The 16308-nt window shown below is 35.8% G+C and overlaps 2 protein-coding genes across 2 annotated transcripts; both read left to right on the top strand.

Annotated features, from left to right (window-relative positions):
• Positions 1–1749: 1749 nt before the first annotated feature.
• LOC138328154 (uncharacterized) lies at positions 1750–5260 on the top strand. The gene is made up of 2 exons (XM_069274814.1): positions 1750–2172; positions 3268–5260. The coding sequence occupies exons 1-2, from the start codon at positions 1975–1977 to the stop codon at positions 4207–4209; spliced, it is 1140 nt and encodes a 379-aa protein (XP_069130915.1). The 5' UTR covers positions 1750–1974; the 3' UTR covers positions 4210–5260.
• Positions 5261–9063: 3803 nt separating this feature from the next.
• LOC138328153 (uncharacterized) lies at positions 9064–16236 on the top strand. The gene is made up of 2 exons (XM_069274813.1): positions 9064–9539; positions 14109–16236. Exons 1-2 carry the CDS (start codon positions 9354–9356, stop codon positions 14574–14576), a joined length of 654 nt encoding a protein of 217 aa, XP_069130914.1. The 5' UTR covers positions 9064–9353; the 3' UTR covers positions 14577–16236.
• The last annotated feature ends 72 nt before the right edge of the window (positions 16237–16308 follow it).

The following is a 16308-nucleotide window of genomic DNA, read 5'->3' as shown; positions in this document are numbered from 1 at the left end:
TTGCTGTAAATTGTTATGCGAATGAGAAACCGAAGCAATTATCTCATTGACCTTTTAACTATTACCAATGCTACCTGTTTACGAGATCCTTATTGGACACCTGATTGCTTCTTGGTTGTCCCCTGAAGGTAATTAATTACACAGGGACCCATATCTATGCATCTACATGGAAATTTCTAGAATGTGCGATATATTACATGTACACTACAAAGATATTAACATTAAAAATCACATGAAATTTTCGACAGTATAGTATCGGTCCCGAGATAAAGTTCAAAACCAAATGTGCCATAACTGGTCTAAAACTTTGACATATATTTTTTTACTTTTGAAATCAACTAACAACAAAATATTTTGATTAAATGAGATTCAAAAATAATTAAAATCTGATGACAAAACATGTATGGTGCTTTCAAAAAAAAAATAACAATATAGATGTTGGACATTGAAACAGCCCTTGCTTTTAATAGTGTATGTCTAAAATGTAAACTATCTAGCTGAACGTAATTGTAACCGCGTTACTGATGTCTGGTCTATATTCACTGGAAAATTTCGTTTCATGAAACATATGCTTGCGGTAACCGAAATGAAACATAATTTATGTTATGGATATAAGCCCAAAACTATCCAATAGTTTATATGATGGGCAGTTTGAGGATTATAACTTACTCAAGATGGATATATTTTAAGTCTCCCGATTACAATTGATGTGCGCTCAACCATGGATTACATCACAGTTTTTTGTTTTCAAGAATTGGAGACGAGTCCTTTCCTTAGTGCTACAAATTCATTCAATATATATTCAAACAGTACGTGATGACAACAAAATACGACAGAAATGAAATCCATAATTCATGACTTTGTTTAAAATTAGAGAGATGGAGAACGAGAGGGAGTGGGAGAGACTTAGAAGGATATGGAAGAGAGAGGAAGACTGTGTGTGGAGTTTATTTACAATAGGCGTTCACAATAATACAAAGTACAGAACTTCCACAAAAAATACTACTTTCTATGTACATGATTCAAAACAATTGCAAATCATACTGAATTCAGTTTCTCTGAATTTCGAATTGTTCATACTCACATGCATATTAACAGGTATAGAATGCGTCATTGCACGATTCACTGTGGGAGGATAATACATTTGTATTTTTTTTGAGCTACATTTCATTTTTGTATGACGAATATCTAATTTTCATTGCCAAGCAAATAATATACTATCTTCGAGAGGATGGATAATAGTATTATCTGTAAAAAGAAAGATATTTTTAAAGTAGCTATATTTGATTGATTTATGTAAAATGCATTTTCCTTTATCACACACTGTTTAACTTATCTAAATGAAAATTAATATTGTTACATGTACATATTCATGTACAACATTATATTATTACATATATCATCTATAATTGTAATAAATGTTAGTACTGGTGTAATAATATCATGATCAACCATATAACAACTAAAAAGCGACTCGACGACACACAAATCTTTCCATTTAGTTTCAATGTAATCATGTGTTTGAGGGTATTTAATTGTATCAAGGATTTCTAAGTGTGATCTCTTTTAAATCCTTGATTGTATGAATATTTTCACCCGAACACTATTTTGAGGAGGACTTGAGAAAGTCTACCACTTATTTCGGAATGATTTCATCATAGTTCACGACATTCGGTACTCCTCTTGACTCTTAATGTAAACCGAACCATAACGCTAAGATATCCGAGTGGGTATTGCACAAGTTCACAGTAATATTTATTTTTAGAACCGGCCTAGCAAGCACATTTATAGGAAAATTTCCAGTCATTTCGTTGTGCATTCGGACTTTGTCAGCTACAAAACAACATTATTTCGTATAAATGATGGTAAAACGAAGACGAACAACACACGAGACAGACGCATTTATAAATACTCGCAGAATAAACACTAAGTTTCCATAGCAGATCCGGAGCCGTCAACTGTAAACAAAGCAAAATGACGAAGAAACGAACGTTCCTGAGGGACGTTCATTCCCTCATGAAGACAGTCGCAAACGTGACAGCGGGCCAGGTTTCCATCTCAATAGATTCCCTGGAAGAGGATGAAGATGAAAGTGGTGTTCGACATGGATTTATTGATGCAGAGGTGGCACCGTCAGATGGGGCATACAAGGGAGGCAAATTCAAGTTTAAGGTAACACTATGCACAGTGTTCATGCTGGCATTAGTTTGTTTATAATGCGGATAGTTTGTAAATACGTAACAATTCATCAAGCGCATTTTAAAATATGAATTTATTATTTTTTTATTGTGCCTGCATCTGTATATAAATAAATATATGCATGTTCACGTGTACGTGTAGCGATCTACATGTATATACAGTATTGTCAGCAGGCTTAAGCTTATCATTACAAATAATCTTTAAATAGATATTACTCGGGATACCTGTAGAAAAGGAGCAATATCTCGTTTTAGGTTGAAGATCGGCATATGTATCTGACTCATATATTGTGGTCATTGGAATAAAAAATTTCAGTTGTTGACAGTTAATTATCAAGCTACATTTGTACATTTTATAGTTGCATCATCTTTTATTTACACGTCCTTGACACATTTTTTATAATCCGTGCAAATACAAATAATAAGAGCTTAATTTTGCCAGGGGATTATAATGGATCATATAGATCGGTCGACAAGGAAGCTCAGTTGGTATCTAGCGTACACAGGGGGCCAACTCAATGAAAATGGATGTTGTCATACATTTTTTGTATTTGGAGGGTGGACTGATGAGTATATATGACAGTCATGTGATTTAAAAAAAATACGAGATTTGAAAAATTATTAAAAAATCGGGATCGCATTTTTTGAAAAAAAATCACATGACTGTCATATATACTCATCAGTCCATCCTCCAAATACAAAAAATGTATGACAACATCCATTTTCATTGAGTTGGCCCCCTGTGCTAGCGTACTGTACGTATACTCTGGTTAGTGTTCGGAGGACCCGGGTTCGACATACCTGTACAAACGTGTTTGTAATACTGGGTTCGGTAGTAATAGAGCTGTCTGTATAACTATAAGAGTCATTAAAGCCTCAATCTAATTAACATAAGACTTGTAATTCCGGTCTACAATACCCTCTAATACAGCGTATCGTAGAGTATCGTATTGGAGCGGAATAACAAGTCTAATTTTAACTAGATTACGTACATTTGTACATGAATATGTGTTTCATCATGTTCATATAAGAACAACTTATCAATTTGTTTTTGTTATTGATGTTTCAGATTTATCCTGCCAGTGACTACCCAACGCTCCCCCCAGAGGTACGATGTGTGACAGACATCTATCATCCCAACATCGACTCGGATGACCAAGAAGACGAAGGAACTAATATCTGTGTTAGTCTGCTAGAAGTGGGAGAGTGGGATGCCAATATGAACCTGGAACATTGTATACAGGCCATCCTATTTCTCTTCTACAACCCAAATTGGGGGGACGCTCTCTCCCCATTTTTCTCTGCAGATCTATCTCAAGAAGATTTCGAAGAGAATGTGAAAATTTCCTTAGAGGGTGGAGAAGTGGAAGGGCGGTTTTTTGAAAGGAACTATGGTTTATCTGCTAATCAAGACAATACTGATGGATCAAAATTAACAAATCAAGAAATTGAATTAAACAATATAAACACTGCCTTAAGCAATACTGTAATAGATAGCAATGAAACGGTTGATACAGAACCGGAAACAAAAGTCATGACTGATGAAGCGCAAGATAGAAACACTGACATCCCCACATGTGACACTGCTCAAATAAACATTGAAATGCCAACGGAAGGTCTGGCTATACCGGAAGTAGAACTTACTGCACCGGAAGTGGATCAATATGCACAGGAAGTGGATCTGAATACACAAGAAATAGTAAGAGAGGATGTAGAACAAATAAAATGTACAGGTTTTCTTCACAGAAGTTTATCTGTCGGGGATTCTCCGCGAGAGGGAATTATCCCATTAGACAATGTTTTTGTTAGTGTAGAAACAATAAAAAAGTTATTGACAAATACAGTAACTGTAAATAATAAATGTGACAATTGGACAAATAAGACAGAAGAAGTTGTAGATGGTGATAATGATGAACAAGAGCAGTTGTTGCCAAATTTTCTTGTAAATACTCAAGTTGGGAAGGATCAGGGAGTAGTCTCCCCTGGACGGCGCTGTTGTGTAGTTCTCTAATGAGCTTGCTAATTGGTGTGTTCATTATAAACAGTGATATAAGTGAAATAGGACCAAAATATGTGTGGATGGTTTGTCAGAAAGAGGTTGCATGAATGGTCAGTCAGATGACATATGTTGTCAGGGGCTTGACAATATCCAAACACATAAATATATACACTTACGCGTACATCATTTGTTTTTAAGCATTGATGTCACTATTTTTTAATTTTATCGGGGTATGAAAAAAAATTGTTTGCAAACTGTGTGAATCCGCGTTGCAGATTCTCACAAAAGTTTGCAAACAATTTTTTTCTCATAACCCGATAAAATTAAAAAATAGTGACATCAATACTTATAATTAATTTTATACTCTATTTGATAAAATGAAGTATGTTTAAATGTAACGTTATAGTGGTTTTTCAAGGGATTCTTTTTTCCGAATCAATACGCAACGTCAATGTCTCTATTGTGACGTCACGTTAACGTCGGGGTTTCGCGCCATTCTCGGATTTTTTTTTCATAGTGGTATGCAAAAAAAATATTGGCCAATCAGAAAGCTAGATTTGGTATGAAAACAAAGAAAAATTGATTATAGAACTATATAAACAAGTGACTTTTTGAAAGTCTTTATTGTGTATTGATGGGTCTGGTGCAATATCGCAGTGGATCAGAGGGGTCACGTTCATGTAACCCTATAAATGTTTCATTATATTTATTTGCTGAATTTCTCTGCACGTTTCTGTGTTTTGTCCTCGGTTTGCAAAGCTGAATTTATGTTCGATGGATTTCAAACTTACAATAGACAATATACTATAACTATTAGTTGATACTTTCATAGAAGGAACATTTAAATTCATAAAGAAACAAAATTATACATATAAAGATATATATATATATTCATGTATATTATGCTAGTTTGAAGGAGACCTTCAGAATCAACTTTTAGTTTGTTGTTTACCTCTATTCGTTAACAATGATTTGTTGTATGCTATTCAATTTACAGTGTTTATCATAAAATGTTATATGTTCACGCATTATTTGACAATAAAAGAAAGACAACTCTTATGAATTGATGGTTCTTGTGGAACATTTGCAAGGGGGACAACTGTGAAGAGCTTAATGAACAAGCTATGAATGTCATGGTGGTGCCGTCTTTCTTTTTCCTTAGTAGAAGATAACTTAGCTTTAGTGTGTGGAAAAGGAAGGATATCTATAAAATTCAAATCATAATTGTCCAATTTGTCAGTACTATTCTATGTCTAACATACGTTTTGGGTGACGGTTATACTCCCATAGACTTCACTTTTCCTACGTTAGTTTATGTAGTAGAAATGGCAATTAATCTGCGAGTATTTGTACGATGACCTGTCCACATTGCCACAAGAGAGCTTGAGTATTCCACGTTTTAATTAAAATTCTTCATTTATATGCGTGAGTGGATATACACAGTCGTAATTTTTTGTTCAGTATACTATACAATGCAGTTACCTTTTATTGAATTTGCATCTGTACATAAACTACCGGCGTTTTCCTATTAGATTTATAAAAAATATATATCAAACAAATTGCTGTCTTTTTGTTTTGAGTTAAGTTTAGTTTTTTCTCGGCGCAGTATGTAATAGTTTGGCAAAACGTTCGTAATCGTACAACCTTTTTAAATATCGATTTTACTATGCAATAATTATGTATCTTTTACATGCATTTGGATCTTTAAAGTTGTATGGTCTATAACTTTCGCCCTTTTGTCATAGGGAAAACTGTTTAAGTGTTATACACATTTTTATCCGTCTGTCTAACATTTGTTTGTTTGATTGATTAATTAACGTCCTATCAACAGATATGGTCATGTAAGGACGGTCTCCCATGTATGCGTGTATGTTGTGCGAGGTGCGTGTTTTGGGAGACTGTGGTATATCCATGTTGTGTCTTCTTGTATAGTGGAACTGTTGCCCTTTTAATAGTGCTATATCACTGAAGCATGCCGCCGAAGACACCTAGCAACACACCCAACCCGATCACATTATACTGACAACGGGCGAACCAGTCGTTCTTAATTCTCCCTGTATGCTGAGCGCTAAGCAGGAGCAGAAACTACCACTTTTTTAGACTTTGGTGTGTCTCGGCCAGGGGACAGAACCCAGAGCCTTCCTCACAGGGGCGAACGCGCAACTCAAAGCAAAAAGTGAGGCGGTGGCAAGGGAGGCATTAGGAAAAATAAAGTCAGTTAGGAAGAAGAGAAAAGATAATATCTTAATTTTAGTCGCCTTTTACGATCATGCAATATGGGCAGCAGGTACAATTCTTACGCCCTACCTGCAGGACCAGTCTGTCTAAAGTCTAAACTTTCTAATTTTACCGCATTTCATAAATACTTGTAGTATTTTTTTTTGATAATAACAATAAAAAAATCTTTTTATCGTTTACACGAGAAAAATTCCGAATTCTTCCAAACATCGTCGCGAAAAACTCAAAGTAACACCAGAGTTGTGAAATCATGAGAAAATGTCAACAGTTTTTCATAAACAAAAATATGGTCGACTTCAGCAGACTAGATCTACAAAGAATATTATGCTCGAACATTATATTATTTGATACACGCACTATTTTTACAATATTTTAATATTTAAATGCTTCACATTCTCGCTCTGTGGACATATACCAACATGATTCGCTCATATTAGCCAGAACGAAAACGTAAACAAACGCATGTGCGCTTATGCTAGTTACCTCGCTCACAACGTGCAGGTCGTGTCGACGTCAGTCACGTGATACGATTCGGAATTCCGGAATTCCGACAAAACTCGAAGGTACTGAACATGGCGCTAATTAAAGGCGCTTGATTCAAAACCAGCAATATATAATCCCTAGATTTCGGCTCTCTTATAGGCCGACATATGGTTTTGGGGAGCTAAATCATCACGTTACATGATCATGTTAAGATATGTTTAAGCGACAGATCGTTACTAGGCCCTAAATGACATCAGTTGTCGATGGGCCGTAAAGCTATAACAAACAAACACCTACAAAAAACAAAAATGATCAATATTTTTAATTTTTCGACATTGTACGACTAATCCTGAAGTGTTTTCTATAGTTCAACACCATATTTGCCATAACTGGTCTAAAATTTTGGCATCATCTTTTATCTTTAGAAATCAACTGAAAACCAAATGTTTTGAACAAACAAGATTTTTAAATAATTAAAAGCTGATGACAAATAAACACTTATCACGTTTTTTTAGACACAAGCAACACTACAGATGATATTCAATGAAAAGTATTTGCTCTTGACACTGTATCAGAAAGATATATGCATACTGATATGTGTTTTTTATTTTATGTACAATAGTAATGTAACTGATTAAGTGTAAACATGTAAAATAAGGTTGCAGCCCATGGTTTGGCTTCTTTAGTTGAACATAATTACTAACTGATGTCTGATCTATGTGGGATGGGTATATTTGGTTCATGAAAATATGAAAATATTTTTAGTAACCGAATTGAAATATATTTTATGTTATGGATATATCGCAAACTAACTTTCTTTCGCGGCTAATACATTTAACGAATCTTATTTTTTTTTAAATGTATAGAAATTTCTCTCAATATAAATAATGTAGATATTAATTCGCGTAGATAAACTTTCTTGATTTGTCTTGGATTGGGAAATTTGCGAAAGTAAATCGCACACTAAAGAAAGTTTGTGTACAGTCTAAGCCGAAAACTGTCTTTTGTTTAGCGCCAATGAATGGCCAGTAATTGGTACAATAGGCAGTTTGAGTTTTAAATCTTATTTAAGATAGCCAGATTTTACTGTCTTTTAATTATGTGTACTCAAACGTGCATGGATGCCATCTCTGTTGTGTGTTTTAATGTTAAATAACAAAACAATTGGACATGAGCCATATCAACTCATGCAGTCCTTTCCTAGTGATACAAATTAATGCATGGTATAATAGATATTAACAGTACATGATGACAACAAATAATCAACAAAACGACATGACTGAAATTCTTTATATATTACTTTGTTCGAAAGAAAGCGAGAGAGAGATGGGGGAGAACGAGAGAGGATTGATAGGAATCGAGAAAAGAGATAGGGATGCGATCCTTTTGTAACAGGTGTTTACAATAGTAAAAATGTTACTAAACTACATATAGTATCTGTGTAATGTTTGAAAACAATTGTATTTTGAGTTACGGAAATTTCAGGAGCAGCTGTGAATTTATTCGAATCCAGCTCACCTAAATAATTAACTATAGAATAAGTCACTGCATGATATTCAAATTGTTAATTCTCACATGACTATCTATAGATACATGGTGTAGCATATCGACATGGTTCGCTCTGAAAAGCTTAAATAATAATTTCAAGAGCTACATTGGTATCTCATTTTTAAAATGACTTATATTCAATTTTCAATCGCCAATACAATTAAGGCTTAAACAACTAGGAGATATGGATATGTGTTAGCAGAAAGGGATTTTTAAAAGTAGCTATATATATCTGTTATTGATTGATGTACAATGCATGCCTATTTACCATGAGATATTTCACTTACCTTTTGAATTACGTGTCTTATGAAATTAACAGTAAACCGTTATATGTACACGTAACAGTTAATTGTTCCATACATATTAATCATGGTAGCGGGGACCATAGGTGGCAGTATGTTATTATAAGAACAATCATATGACGTATAAAAAGTTCATAGAACGACTCGACGACGATACACCAGTCTTTTCATTTAGTTTCAATCCAATTATGTGATCATGTTTAGGGGGTATTGATTTTGTATGAATATATTTTACTCTTAGCACTGTTTTAAGGGCTTGAGCAAGTCTATCCGCTTATTCATCATATATGGAGTCAACGACATTCGGTACTCCTCTAGACTGTTCTTACGAACCGAACCATAACAGTTAAAAGATATCCGAGTGAGGATTGCACAAGTTTGTAAACAGTAATAGTGGCCTAGTAAGAACATTTCCAGTCATTTCGTTGTGTATTCGGACGCTTGGCATCTACAAAACAACAACATTTCGTATAAATTATGGTAAAACGAAGACGAACAACACACGAAACAGACGAATTTATAAATACTCACAGAATATACACTAAGTTTCCATAGCGTATCCATAGAGAGTAAACACTAACAAAAATGACGAAGAAAAGAACATTCCTGGGGGACGTTCATTCCCTCATGAAGACAGTCGCGAGCGAAACAGCGGGCCAGGTTTCCATCTCAATAGATTCCCTGGAAGAAGTAGAAGATGAAGATGGATTCATCGTCGCAGAGGTGGCACCGTCAGACGGGGCCTACAAAGGAGGCAAATTCAAGTTTAAGGTACAATATATATATATAATTATTTTTTCTTTGTTTTCATACTAAATTCGACTTTTTGATTGGTCGAGTATTTTTCTTCATAACTCTGTGAAAAAAATCCGAGAATGGTGCGAAAATCGTGTATATATAAAAAGTATATGTAGTGTACGTTTACTTACATTAATATTGTCAACAAACAAATTATCTATAAATAGATGTTACTCGGATAGCACTAGAAAAAAGTGTAAACATCTCGTTTTAAGTTCAAAAACATCATATGACTCATTGTGGGTTTTTTTCACAAAAAAAGTAAAGATAAATAAAAGTATAAAAAAATGTACAATTGTAAATGTACTGGTTTTTGGAATGTAAACTTGAAGTTAATTACAATTAATCACCCAATAAGCTACTGACAGTCGTTGCATCACCTTTTAACTACAAGTCCTTGGCACATTTTTATAGTCCAATACAAATAATAATTGTTCTTTGTTTAATCTGGTCAGGGAATTAATACTGATTTTAGGATATTTCCAAAATGTACTGGTTCTGGATCGGATCGACCAGGTACATGTACGTGTAGCTCAACTCGTATAGATCGTCAGCATTCCATCTAGTTTACATCCCACAGCAGACCATTCTTATTCTATGATTTATTTTCATATATACTCACATTATATTGATACATACTATTAGGTCATCTGACCGAAGGTCAGGATGACCTATTGTCATCGTGTTTCGTCCGTCGTCGTGCGCCGTGCGCCGTCCGCCGTCCGCCGTGCGTCGTGCGTAAGACTATTTATACAAAAGCCTACTCCTCCTTAACCCTTGAGCGGATTACATCCATATTTGGTGTGAAACATCATTGGGGAAGGAAAATCATATTTTATATAAATGAGCCTGGTCCGACCCCTTGGGGCTGAGGGGTGGGGCCCCAAAAGGGCAAATTTTCTTAATTTTAGCTTTAAAATCCTACTCCTCCTTCATCCTTGGATGGATTTCATCCATATTTGGTGTGAAACATCATTGGGGATGGACAATCATATTTTATATAAATGAGCCTTGTCCGACCCCTAGGGGCTGAGAGGTGGGGCCCCAAAAGGGCAAATTTTCTTAATTTAAGCTTTAAAATCCTACTCCTCTTTCATCCTTGGATGGATTTCATCCATATTTGGTGTGAAACATCATTGGGGAAGGACATTCATATTTTATATAAATGAGCCTGGTCTGACCCATAGGGGCTGAGGGATGGGGCCCAAAAAAGGGCAAATTTTCTTAATTTTAGCTTTAAAATCCTACTCCTCCTTCATCCTTGGATGGATTTCATCTATATTTGGTGTAAAACATCATTGGGGAAGGACAATCATATTGTATATAAATGAGCCTGGTCCGACCCCTAGGGGCAGAGGGGCGGGGCTCCAAAAGGGCAAATTTTCTTAATTTAAGCTTTAAAATCCTAATCCTCCTTCATCCTTGGATGGATTTCATCCATATTTGGTGTGAAACATCATTGGGGATGGACAATCATATTTTATATAAATGAGCCTGGTCCGACCCCTAGGGGCTGAATGGGGCCCCAAAAGGGCAAATTTTCTTAATTTAAGCTTTAAAATCCTACTCCTCTTTCATCCTTGGATGGATTTCATCCATTATTTGGTGTGAAACATCATTGGGGAAGGACATTCATATTTTATATAAATGAGCCTGGTCCGACCCCAAGGGGCTGAGGGATGGGGCCCAAAAAAGGGCAAATTTTCTTAATTTAAGCTTTAAAATCCTACTCCTCCTTCATCCTTGAATGGATTTCATCTATATTTGGTGTAAAATATCATTGGGGAAGGACAATCATATTTTACATAAATGAGCCTGGTCCGAACTCTAGGGGCTGAGGGGTGGGTTCCCGAAAGGGCAAATTTTCTTAATATTAGCTTTAAAATCCTACTACTCCTTCATCCTTGGATGGATTTCATCCATATTTGGTGTGAAACATCGTTGGGGAAGGACAATCATATTTTATATAAATGAGCCTGGTGACCCCTAGGGGCAGAGGAGCGGGGCTCCAAAAGAGGAAATTTTCTTAATTTAAGCTTTAAAATCCTACTCCACCTTCATCCTTGAATGGATTTCATCCATATTTGGTGTGAAACATCATTGGGGAAGGGCAATCATATTTTATGTAAATGAGCCTGGTCCGACCCCCAGGGAGAGAGGGGCGGGCCCCAAAAGCGGAAATTTTCTTAATTTAAGCTTTAAAATCCTACTCCTCCTTCACCCTTGAATGGATTTCATCCATATTTGGTGTGAAACATCATTGGGGAAGGACAATCATATTTTATATAAATGAAATAGATCCGACCACTATGGGCAGAGGGGCGGGGCTCCAAAAGGTCAAATTTTCTTAATTTAAGCTAGATCCTACTCCTCCTTCATCCTTGGATGGATTTCATCCATATTTGGTGTGAAACATCATTGGGGAAGGACAATCATATTTTATATAAATGAGCCTGGTCCGACCCCTAGGGGCAGAGGGACGGGGCCTAAAAAGGGCAAATTTTCTTAATTTAAGCTTTAAAATCCTGCTAGTCCTTCATCCTTGGATGGATTTCATCCATATTTGGTGTGAAACATCATTGGGGAAGGACAATCATATTTTATATATATGAGTCTGGTCCGACCCCTAGGGGCTGAGGTGTGGGGCCCCAAAAGGGCAAATTTTCTTAATTTAAGCTTTAAAATCCTACTCCTCTTTCATCCTTGGATGGATTTCATCCATATTTGGTGTGAAACATCATTGGGGAAGGACATTCATATTTTTATATAAATGAGCCTGGTCCGACCCCAAGGGGCTGAGGGATGGGGCCCAAAAAAGGGCAAATTTTCTTAATTTTAGCTTTAAAATCCTACTCCTCCTTCATCCTTGAATGGATTTCATATATATTTGGTGTAAAATATCATTGGGGAAGGACAATCATATTTTATATAAAATGAGCCTGGTCCGAACCCTAGGGGCTGAGGGGTGGGTTCCCGAAAGGGCAAATTTTCTTAATTTTAGCTTTAAAATCCTACTACTCCTTCATCCTTGGATGGATTTCATCCATATTTGGTGTGAAACATCGTTGGGGAAGGACAATCGTATTTTATATAATTGAGCCTGGTGACCCCTAGGGGCAGAGGAGCGGGGCTCCAAAAGAGGAAATTTTCTTAATTTAAGCTTTAAAATCCTACTCCACCTTCATCCTTGAATGGATTTCATCCATATTTGGTGTGAAACATCATTGGGGAAGGACAATCATATTTTATGTAAATGAGCCTGGTCCGACCCCTAGGGGCAGAGGGGCGGGGCTCTAAAAGGGGAAATTTTCTTAATTTAAGCTTTAAAATCCTACTCCTCCTTCATCCTTGAATGGATTTCATCCATATCTGGTGTGAAACATCATTGGGGAAGGACAATCATATTTTATATAAATGAAATAGATCCGACCACTATGGGCAGAGGGGCGGGGCTCCAAAAGGTCAAATTTTCTTAATTTAAGCTAGATCCTACTCCTCCTTCATCCTTGGATGGATTTCATCCATATTTGGTGTGAAACATCATTGGGGAAGGACAATCATATTTTATATAAATGAGCCTGGTCCGACCCCTAGGGGCAGAGGGACGGGGCCTAAAAAGGGCAAATTTTCTTAATTTAAGCTTTAAAATCCTGCTAGTCCTTCATCCTTGGATGGATTTCATCCATATTTGGTGTGAAACATCATTGGGGAAGGACAATCATATTTTATATATATGAGTCTGGTCCGACCCCTAGGGGCTGAGGTGTGTGGCCCCAAAAGGGCAAATTTTCTTAATGTTAGCTGGCCCACTTCCTGTTTTCAGATTTCGGTTTCCAATCTCAATGAAAATTGGGGTTAAAATTAATGCCGAACAACATGCAAACATTTTCATTAAGACTTTGGTTTTCCAAGATGGCCGATGGCCCACTTCCTGTTTTCAGGTTTCAGTCTCCGATCTCAAGGAAAATTGGTCTATAGGGGTTTTAATTGATTCTGAAGGGGAACTTTAAGTGAGGACAATCATATTTTATAAAGGACCGAGCTAAGACCCATGGGGATAGTATGGCGGATGTCCAAAATGGAAGCTTTGCTGAAATTTGGCTTTAAAATCCGTAAATGGGTTACAACCATATATGGATGAAGGGCTACCAAGTTTGTTCAACGAATGACATTTACCTATTTCAGAAACTTACATATTCAACTAAGGAGTTCCTTGTATTGTTTATATTAATCGTTAACCAATACTTTATACTGTGACTTTGTTGTTTTGTGCAATGAGTCAGATGACCGTTAAGGCCCATGGGCCTCTTGTTTCTTATGGTAGCTGCATGTATATATAGGAATATTGGATTGCAGGCTTTTGACTCCATAGATATGTGTAATACTTGGTTTAGAATTACACGTAATTATTGAGGTGTCCGTATAACTACATGTGTATAAGAGCCAAAAGTCTGTGCTTGGACTTCATTGTACATGCATATATGCCCTTCATCATGTTCAGATAAGAAAAAAAAATCATATTTTTGTTTATTTATGTTTCAGATTTGCCCAGTCAGGCATTACCCAACGTTCTCCCCAGAGGTACAATGTTTGACAGACATATATCATCCCAACATTGCCTCATATGATGTAGGAATGAATGTCTGTGTTAATCTGTTAGAATATGAAGTGTGGGATGCCGATATGAGCCTGGAACACTGTATACAGGCCATCCTATTTCTCTTCTACAACCCAAATATGGAGGACGCTCTTGACCTAGATTCTGTAGATCTAACCAAAGAAAAGTTCGAAGAGAATGTGAAAATTTCCTTAGAGGGTGGAGAAGTGAAAGGACGAGTTTTCGAAAGGAATTACGGGCTATGTGCCAATCAAGACATCACTACAGGGTCAAAATTAACAGATCAAGACATTGAATTAAACAATAATATGACTGAAGGCAATGCCTTCAAGGGCGCAGCCAGATTTTTGAGTAACCATTACTGGCCGAGGGCCGGTTACATATTGTCGTGAAAAACTGTCGATTTTTCTCTATTTTTTTCAAAACGTTGTATTTAAATTGTTAAAGTGAATAGTCGGGCAAAGAAAACTAGTCTAAATGCCTTCATTGGCCTTCCAAAAGTTCTCACATATTAATACGACGGTCAAGTTCTGCTTAGTTTCCCAGTTCTGATCATTAAAGTAAAGAAAAGTTGAAAGCATTGAAAGCGAGGCTGCGTGGAAATGTAACCACGGACATAGTGAGCCGGGAGGACGTTTTAGAATTCCCATACTTTATATTAATTTCTTCGTACGCAGACAGATTTTAACGAGAGATTTTATTTTTCCATTTCATAAGAAATTATACTGGATACATTCACACCATTTTTACCGACTTTAGCCATCCTTGCCCGACTGTTCACTTTAAGAGTTGTAAAAAAACTCTAGTACAGAACATTTCAGATTAATAAGCTTTCAGGCAATTTATAGATAAAAACAGCCGTTTGAAAAGGAGCAATCAAATAAGTGTTATCATGTTTTTTTCCGAAAATATTAAAAATAGGTAGGCCTACTATGTGTGATAGTATAAATTAAATTTCGTTGTTTATGATCATTTTCCATATCAGATCTATAGAGTCAAATAAGTAAATCTTAGCAAGTTTACTATGTTTTACTATCTTTTGTATTGAAAACTGCAATGAACTTTTTTTTTATTTCGAGTACTGTTCGCATTTAAATTCTTATTACATTGACTATTGGGCCTTCCGACTAACGGGCCATAGATTAAATCCGGACTAACGGGCCTTCGGATAACATTTGAAACAGTTGATACGGAACCGGAAGCAAGAATCAGAAGATAGAAAGGCTGTTTCACTATGTAACACTGCTCAAATTAACATCGAAATGCCAAAAGCAGTCCTTGCTTTACTGGAAGTAGAACCAGTTGCGCCGGAAGTGGATCCAACTGCACAGGAAGTGGATCCAACTGCACAGGAAGTGGATCCAAATGCAGAGGAAGTGGATCCAACTGCACAGGAAGTGGATCTGATTACACAAGAGAGGACGTAGAACAATTAAAACATGCAGGTTTTCTTGACGGAAGTTTATCTTTTATAAAAAAGTGCTTTAGAAGGTCTAGATACCTTTTTAAATCCGGTTATACTAAGGCCACGTAATATGTTTATAATCTAAAGTAAAAATCAACATTATACGCATGTCTCAGGCTAATTTTTTTGTTGATTGCACCAATTTACAAACATTATAATATACCAAAAGGGTCAACAAAAAATTTACTTGAGTTCCATCCCCATCAATTCCAAATGTATTTGCTGTTTGGGACATTGAAAAAACTGGTTATAATATTGGAAAATGAAATGTGATTGTAATAGAATGAGAGAGTGTAGAATGAGAGATATGTGGATGGAAGAAAGTGATGTAAAGAATGTAATTGATTATCATTATGGAAATATTAGTGCGAAAATATGTTGAATTAAAGATGTGTATATGACAAAATATTTATAAAAATGTTTAATGTAAAAAAATACAATTATATAATAAAAGTATTGAATGAGAGATGAGTACGTAAGCGAAAAACGATCATATACAAGTTGTTTATAAATGTAAAACTATTTTATGCAATAAAATATGAAAATAAATAAAATTGAGTTACAACATTGTCCATAATGACGTTCCCTTTAAAATTCGATATGCACGTATTTCTAACAGCAATACATACATACAAGTAAAATTATACAAGTGCATTGTA

Source organism: Argopecten irradians, chromosome 7, assembly GCF_041381155.1.
Source record: "Argopecten irradians isolate NY chromosome 7, Ai_NY, whole genome shotgun sequence".
NCBI classification, from domain to species: Eukaryota; Metazoa; Mollusca; class Bivalvia; order Pectinida; family Pectinidae; genus Argopecten; species Argopecten irradians.
Note: the sequence above shows the minus strand (reverse complement) of the source record. Positions and strands in the feature narration are given on the sequence as shown.

Bases quoted from the DNA above. Each gene is read 5' to 3' on its own strand.
- LOC138328153 (XM_069274813.1), top strand. From the start codon at position 9,354: ATGACGAAGAAAAGAACATTCCTGGGGGACGTTCATTCCCTCATGAAG. The intron at 9,540-14,108 runs GTACAATATATA...TTTATGTTTCAG, and splicing joins GAGGCAAATTCAAGTTTAAG to ATTTGCCCAGTCAGGCATTA.
- LOC138328154 (XM_069274814.1), top strand. From the start codon at position 1,975: ATGACGAAGAAACGAACGTTCCTGAGGGACGTTCATTCCCTCATGAAG. The intron at 2,173-3,267 runs GTAACACTATGC...TTGATGTTTCAG, and splicing joins GAGGCAAATTCAAGTTTAAG to ATTTATCCTGCCAGTGACTA.